This window comes from Poecilia formosa, unplaced genomic scaffold (assembly GCF_000485575.1).
Source record: "Poecilia formosa unplaced genomic scaffold, Poecilia_formosa-5.1.2 Scaffold91, whole genome shotgun sequence".
Lineage (NCBI taxonomy): Eukaryota > Metazoa > Chordata > Actinopteri > Cyprinodontiformes > Poeciliidae > Poecilia > Poecilia formosa.
This window is the reverse complement of record NW_006800030.1, coordinates 119,839-127,680: the sequence shown is the minus strand read 5'-3', so window position 1 is coordinate 127,680 and position 7,842 is coordinate 119,839. Positions and strand designations below refer to the sequence as shown.

The following is a 7,842-nucleotide window of genomic DNA, read 5'->3' as shown; positions in this document are numbered from 1 at the left end:
CTGAACCGGGTGTTATTACAGTCATAAAGAAACCTTTTTAGTACAGCTTTTTAGTCAATGTACTAAAAAGGTATACTCCATAAAATACCTGCTAAGGGTCTATCACTGTGTCACTTAATCAAAATTTGTGACAACTGATGCAGCGTCAAGAAACACTGTGGCAGTTGGATCTTCCAAATATGTATTTTCATAAACAGAGACATTAAAATGAGTGTTTTATCATTTACCAGGTATTGGACGGAATCAAAATCCTCCTTAATGGTTTTGTTCCCCTCTGGGCCAGACTCCATGTAGATCTCCAAGCTGCGGGTCAGGTCCTTCTCAAAGTATGTGTCGATCTGTTCCAGACAAAGGCCAACATGGCAGTCAGGACAACTTGCTGCACGTAGGAAAGGTGAGGAGAGCCACTTATTTGTCCATCACTGTGGTCACAGTGATGGACAAACATTTTTTTTGGAAATGTGCATGCAGTGGTGGTTTTGATATGGGCGAGATGTGGGCAGTTGCCCAGGGCGCCATCTGAAAGCGTTGAGGCACAAAGTCACAATTTTTTGAGTGATTTCCAAAAATTTCTGCAATAATAAACAAAATGTGTCTCAAGTTCCCATCACTTTCCTTAGCAACTAAATTCAATGTATGCAAAAAGACTAGCCAGGTGTTACTAGTGCTGACCCTTGTTTTTGTAGCCTGTAACTCTGACCGGTTTTGGTCTCTAGTCTTTGTAGAATTATTATATTTCATCTGCACTGGAGGGTTTTCCAGCTTCAACAGCCTTTTTTTAAGATCATGTTACTGCATTTAAATAGTATTCAGGTCAGGACTTTGACTATAAGCCACTTCAACGTCTTCATCTTGTTTTTCTTCAGGTGCACTTGTTACTGTGTTTTGGATCATGGTCCTGCTAAAGAACCCAAGTTGGTTTCAGCTTCTGGTCAGGCTACAGTATTCTTCACCTTGGTTTCCTGCACATTTTGATGTTTTTTTTTTTTGTTTTTTTTTTATTAAACAATGATTCTGAACCATTCTGGGCTTCCAGTTCAGCAGCAGCTTTCATTGCTGCTGTTCTCCTTTTCTCATAATCAAATTCCCTAGAAAGCTCTTCCTCCACTTGCTGATCCTGATCTTGTTGCGTCTCAGAGACCTTCTCTTCTTCAGTGTCCTGGTGTAGTTCAGATATCTCCATTTCATCTGTATAAATCTCATTTTCCAAGTCAGCGGTCTGATTCTTAAATATCTCTGTCCTTAAAACTTCTTGTTCACTGTTATCTTCAGAAATCTTTTGGTTCTTTAGGGTTTCCAGCTCAATCACAGCTTTCATTGCTGTCTTTCTCTTTTTCTTGTAAATAGATTTCCCAGGCAGCTTTTTCTCCACTTGCTGATCCCCATTCTTTTGTGCTTCAGAGGCCATTTCTTTTTCAGCAACTTGGAGTAGTTTAGGGATCAAAACTTCATCTGTATAAATCTCATTTTTCAAGTCTACAGTCTGATCACTAAACATTTCTGTCCTGGAAACTTCTTGTTCAGTGTGTTCTAGGGTTTGCAGTTCAAAGGCAGCTTACATTGCTGCCCTTTTCTTTTTCTTGTATATAGATTTCCTAGACAGCCTTTTCTCCACTTGCTGATCTCCATCTTGTTGCGTTCCAGAGGTCTTCTCTTTTTCAGTGGCCTGGTGTAGTTCAGAGATCACAGTTTCATCTGTGATCTCATCTTTGAAGGTGGCTGTCTGATTCTCACCATAACGTCACACAAAGCTCAAACAACTCAATTTTACATGACATTAGAGCTGTAAAATTGGCAAAAACTACATTCCCATCAGTTTCAAAACTGTCCACAATGGCAATGGGTTTTTGACAGTCAATGAACCTTATGATGTGACTCCAGCCTTTTTGTAAAATCCATGCATATCTGATCTGATCTGATCTGTGCACCAATATAGAAGAGATTATCATAAAAGCAAAAGTATTCAAGTTTACAAATCATAACATTTGTTTTAGATCACAAAAAAATATAAGTAGTTTTGGTCACGACAGTAATCTTAAGGATGTTTCAGCACACTTCATTAGAAAAGACATCAAAGCAGATTCCCTAACAGACATACAAATACCAGAAGTCTCCCACCTCTCTGTTGTAGACGAAGAACACACAGGCCATGGCCAGCTCCACCAGCATCAGGATGAACAGCAGAACATAAAACTGAGACACAGAAAATCAGATTATTTTTGAAGCGTCTCATTTGGTCATTCAGTGAATTCAGCCCACTCAGGCAGTAAACGCCACGTTTCCTCCCACTCACAGTGGTGAGCATGCAGCGGTTCTCCTTCAAGCCTCCCAGCACTCCCAGGTAACAAACGCAGGTGACGATGGTACCGGTCACTACGAGCGTGTTGGCCGGGTAGATGGGCCAGAAGGTGGTGACCAGAGAGGCGAACTTGGAGTGCATCATCTGGAATTCCCCGAAGGCCACCACGAAGGCTCCACACAGCTCCATGGGAGGCAAGAGAGACGAGGCAAAGCTCACATTATGAGAGTTGCAGGTTCAGCTGAGTGAGGCTGGCCTCAGTCTGTCTAACAACCTTTATAGACACCAGCAAAGACAACCTCTTCACATCTTGAGTGCGTGTTCACTGCCTCACAGCACAGAGTCCTGAACAGGCTAAACAACACAGACCTGGATTTTCACTCGACATGTTTTGCGTCTACCCTTTTTCATCTCCAACCCTAATTCCAATTAAGGTGGAACGTTGTGTAAAACATAAATAAACACAGAATATAATGGTTTGCAAATCCTTGTTCAATGGAATTCACTACAAAGAGAAGACTTTCAGTGTTCGAACGGATGAGCTTCATGTTATCCATTTAATGATGCCTGCAACACGTTGTAATGTCGCTCTGGGTCGCCAGGCGAAGCTGCCAATAAAAATTCAGATTTGGTCGATAAAGTAATCTACATTAACTATTAACAACAAAACAAGTTGGTAATAATTGGAACTGGGGTACGTTCCAAAACTTGTATATGTTCATACATTCATGGTTGCAGTAAATGATAAACATTCCTTAATGTTTTTTCTAAAACTATTTTTTTATATAAATTATGTGGTTGAGAAGTAAACTGGTCCCTCTGATGACGTAATTATGTGTCATTTTTATTCAAACTATTAATTTCAGGCTTGTAGGTATTCATTTAATGAATAATTCATAAGTTGGTGCCCAAGATAAGAAAATAACTAAACTAATTATATATACATAGAAAAAAAAAAAAAAACTAGAAATCTGCATTGTTAAACGCTAATAAAACGTGAGAAGAAAATATTTTAATATTGATTTGGAGTTCAGTGAGTTAGACTTTAAAGGATTAATGACATAATGATGGAAAGTTTGCTACTTACATTTCAAAAAGTGTATAAAAGATATTAAAGCTGCTCCCGACCACAGTCTAGTTCAGTTCCTTAGTTTGCCAGTTTGTATTTAATTTCTTTTTCCTTAATATTTTATACAGAAGTATTTACTGAAGATAAACTGATATCAGTTTATCTTTTCATGAATTACTTAAAGTCTGAAAAACACTAATATCTTATTTATATTTCATAGTACTTGTCTTTTTGACAACACGATCACACAACACAGCAACTGATGTTAGAACTACAAAATCATAATCTTTGAAGCAAAAAGACAGCAAGACAATCCTAATATAGTCAGAAATACAGTTTTGTGTGCGTGCGTGCGTGTGTGTGTGTGTGTGTGTCACTCTGTGACAGAGCCCACCTCCACTAGTGAGTACAGATAAAAAATGTGCTACATATTCTACATAAAGACTTCAATCTTGACCAATTAAGGAGTAAATATGTGAGGAGGGTTTTAATATTTGCAGGATGACTGGATCTAACCAGCCACAGTGTGTGTGTGTGTGTGTGTTTGGTGCCCTCACCACCTTACCCAGCAGAGGAAGTGGAGAGACACCACCAGACCTTTCAGACAGCTGACGCAGGAGCTATTCATCCTTCCTGAACCTCTTCTTCTAAATGTGAGGAGGAAAAATTCAACACACTCGTCTTTAAGATCTGCAAAGGTGAAGCTGTGGCTCCATTCAGCTGAGTGTTTACAGGACACTGCTGTTTGATATGGCAACACTGAGCCATGAGCCACAATGGATCCCCTTGTTGGCCGTGTTAATCATTATTATCTGCTCTTATCACCAGATGAACTTTTTGTCACAAGTTTTAGACTCGGTTAGCTGGAAGCAACTTCAACTTCCTGATTCTCAGCAGCACAAAATACTGGAAGCCTGAAAATATAATAAAGATTTTTCCTGCAGGGATTATTTTGAAATGTGTATGTCAGTTATTAAGTTTTCATAATAATTGAAAACATAATAAATCAGAAGTCAAAGGAAAACTTATGTAAAAGCTTACCTTAATTACAGCGAAATATCCAGTAATGTCCGAGCGACTGGGAAGTTCATTTGGCGTTCCCAGCATTCCGAAGAATAACTGAGATCAGGCAGGAACGGCAGGAGTTAAAGCAGGGGGTGGGGGGAGGCATGGCTGAGTTTTATTAACTAATATTTACAGAAGCAACAATGAAGAGATGGGGGGCAGCAGGCAGCACATGGTTACACTGCTAACCTCCAGCAGGGCTGAATGAAGGCTTCTGTTGCTGTGTTCAGAGATGCTGGGTTAAGCTAGGGGTCAGGGGTCACTGATCAGTCTGAAGTAAACAGAATGAATTATCTGTAACTAGACGAGATCATTGCTCTAGAATCTGATTCTAGAGAAATGATCATTTTCCCTGATCTGGACTCCTCCAGCTTCCTCAGACACATGGTGTTCAGGAACAGCGTAGATATTTGGAGACACATGCATAACAAAGGAAAAACACTGGATTTAAAGGGACAGTGTTGTGTAAAATCCATCATGTTCCCTCATTCCTTCATCATAAACATACCTAAAGGTTGTCTTGTATGTTGCATTCTCCCATCCCTCTCCTCCTTGAATTATTTGCTGTTATTTCAACTATCAACTGTTTTTTTTTTGAGCCGATACCAAATAAATACAGTGCAAGTATCACCAATATCTATACTGATACCAATACTTTTTATTATTCAGGTTTGATAAATCAAACTTCTGACATGTAGACGTTGTGTTAATATTTTTGTTAAAACCTAAGCAAGAAATTTAAAGTTTTTAGGTCTCTAGAAAATACTTAAGCTCAGCACAAGAAACAGAAACAATAGAAAATCAAAACAAATGTGTGAACATTCTTCCTAAATAAAGTAATAAAAGTTAGATTTCATGTCAGATCAAGACATCTTATTTTAGTTAAGGTTGAGAAACTACAAAAACAAAATGAAATATTAAACTAATGTATGGATCAATGGAAACATGAAGCAAACAAAAAGAAGGACCAGATTAAGGGAAGAATAGAAACTTTAATGGAAAGATCAGTGTCAGCATTGATTTCTTCACTAACATTTAAAACCACAGAACCAACTGGTTCACATTGAAATGAATGATTGAGGTAAATGGCTCAAAAATGCAAGAAATTTGCATAGAAAAATGAAAACATGAAGATCTGACAGCCTGTGAGTCTGCTGAAGCTCCTCTCACTGGACCTCCTAGGAGGGTTTGGTGGACAGAACTGTAGTCATGTGTAATAAATGGCATTGTTTGAGTCCACACAGATAAAACTGGTTTCAAAACAATACAGTAGAGAGAAAGGTCTGTCAAATCACGTAAACCAGGGGTGTCCAAACATTTTGTAACATGGGTCAAAAATAAAATAAAAAATGGTTTTAAAACTAAAATCAAGTTTTGAGATTTTTTTTTCTAAGCACTAAATATTTAAATAAGAGTCAGATTTCTTGTACGACACGAATGTGGTCCTTTTTGTCCTTTGTTGAAGGAAACTGAAAGATTTAGCCAATTCTGAGCAATAAAAACATGTTTATTTTTAAAACACTTGATGAATTTGGCCAAGTTTTAATAGTGTAATTAAAAGCAGCTTTTGGTGCACCAAACTCTGCTTTAGTGTCCCAGTCAGTGGGTAGATGTGGTCCAGAAAGCTTGGTTAGGAAAAGAAGAATATTATGTGGGATGACTTAATTTTCTTTATCTGTGGGTCAATTAAAATGTAGGATACATTAATTGCTTTTTCCTTTTCAATTAGTTTTTTCTAATAAAAAAAAAAGAAAAGTCAAATTTGTATCATTTAGAAACAGCAAATGGTCCCCAGGCCACAGTTTGGACACCCCTGTCATATCTAGAAACATGTTAAAGCTACAGAAGGACAGGACTGTCTTTACTGGTCCTAATGAGGCACTTCAACGAGACTCCAGCAACAATCCACAGCTTGGCTGTTTGTCATAGCAGCTACATTTCAGATTAAAGTGGAGGTAAAAGTTAAATGGGCCGCTACGTTCTGCAGGTTGAAATGAAGAATGCTGGTTTGGTCGGATTAGCAAAAGAAGTGGAAGTGGACTGGAGGAAACTAGAGTGGAAACGGTGACCTGATGGGACCCATTCCTGTCTGTGGATGTGTCTGCTTCAGTGTATCACAGGGAACCAGTGAAAAGTATGTTCTTTTTTTTTATCAGTCCCATTACTTAGCAGCGATAAGATCACTAGCTTGTACATCAATTTTTTCATAGACAGCAGCTGGAAAATCAGTCGGTTCCTGAATATGATGCCTGTGTAGAAAAGAGTTGAAATCTGCAAAGACAAAAAATATCTGAACTAAAGAGAAAACTATGGAGCCTGCTAGGGGACATTTTGTCCAGTGTGTTAAGTCAAAAAGATATTGCATTCCCTCACAATAAATTAGCAAATACACCCTGGTCTAATTTGTATCCAATCATAATTACTGTATTTTTCGGACTATAAGCCGCTACCTTTCTCCCACGCTTTGAACCATGCGGCTTATCGCCCGGTGCAGCATTTCTGTGGATTTTTTGTCAACCGCCACGGGGCTCTTCAGCAGGAAATTAGAAGTAAAAATTGGACATAAAGAAAGAAAGAGCTAATTTTCATTTAGAACAAGCACATGCTAGCAGCAGACAAGATGGAGAAATTTCTTCAAACTCATACCCTCTCATCATGGAAACCACACAAAGAAAAAGATGCCACTTTTAAGTTGAGGGCCATCGATCTGGCAGTACAGGAGGGAAATGGAGCTGCTGCCTGTAAGCTCGACATGAACGAATCCATGGTTCGGCGTTGGAGACGCAGGGCTGCGTCCTTAATAGTAGATTTATTAAGAACGCAGCCCTCTGCTGTGTCCTTGTGAAAAACCGAGATTAGCGGAGATACCAGCGGCTTGTAGCCCAGTGCTACAAGCCGTACAAAAATGTAGCCCAGTGCTACAAGCCGCTGGTATCAAAAAAATTTGAAGGTGCAGCTTATAGTAAGGTGCGCTCTATTGTCTGGAAAATATGGTATAACAAATGTCAATTTAAAATTGCACATATATGCATGTTAAAAGAGCCTCAGTGAAAACCTGTTTCTACAGTCTTAACTCATTGGTGCAGATACTGGTTGTGTTTGAGATAGGACATGAAAACGGCCCTTTATTAACCACACTACCAACACACAATGTCAGAGGACTTCATTACCCCATGAAAATAACTCAAAAATAGTTCAAATATTTTGTATGTAGTTTTTCTTAAGGAAAGTTTCTGTTTTGAATGAAAGCCCATGTTCATGTGTATCCTAAAGAAAAAGGTTTAAAAGTTGAGATATCTCAACGAGATATTAACATACATCAAAGAACCTTACAAAACCCTTATATTGTAGTAGAAAAACTTTCGGTATTCAAGATTCAACATGAAATGATTCGTACATTATTGCGAGA

At 38.5% G+C, this 7,842-nt stretch overlaps 1 protein-coding gene across 1 annotated transcript; it reads right to left on the bottom strand.

Moving 5' to 3' along the window:
* Nucleotides 1-95: 95 nt before the first annotated feature.
* Nucleotides 96-4,938, bottom strand: LOC103141953 (tetraspanin-4-like). Its single transcript, XM_016674192.1, has 5 exons — nucleotides 4,410-4,938; nucleotides 3,934-4,015; nucleotides 2,294-2,482; nucleotides 2,119-2,193; nucleotides 96-338 (listed from the first exon to the last, which is right to left on the bottom strand). The coding sequence occupies exons 2-5, from the start codon at nucleotides 3,994-3,996 to the stop codon at nucleotides 111-113; spliced, it is 555 nt and encodes a 184-aa protein (XP_016529678.1). The 5' UTR covers nucleotides 3,997-4,015; nucleotides 4,410-4,938; the 3' UTR covers nucleotides 96-110.
* Nucleotides 4,939-7,842: the final 2,904 nt, after the last annotated feature.

Excerpts from the sequence above, each read along its gene's own strand:
- LOC103141953 (XM_016674192.1), bottom strand. The coding sequence starts at position 3,996 with ATGAATAGCTCCTGCGTCAGCTGTCTGAAAGGTCTGGTGGTGTCTCTC. Across the intron at positions 2,194-2,293 it reads ACCGCTGCATGCTCACCACT|TTTTATGTTCTGCTGTTCAT; the intron begins GTGAGTGGGAGG and ends TCTGTGTCTCAG. Across the intron at positions 339-2,118 it reads TCTTCGTCTACAACAGAGAG|ATCGACACATACTTTGAGAA; the intron begins GTGGGAGACTTC and ends TGTCTGGAACAG.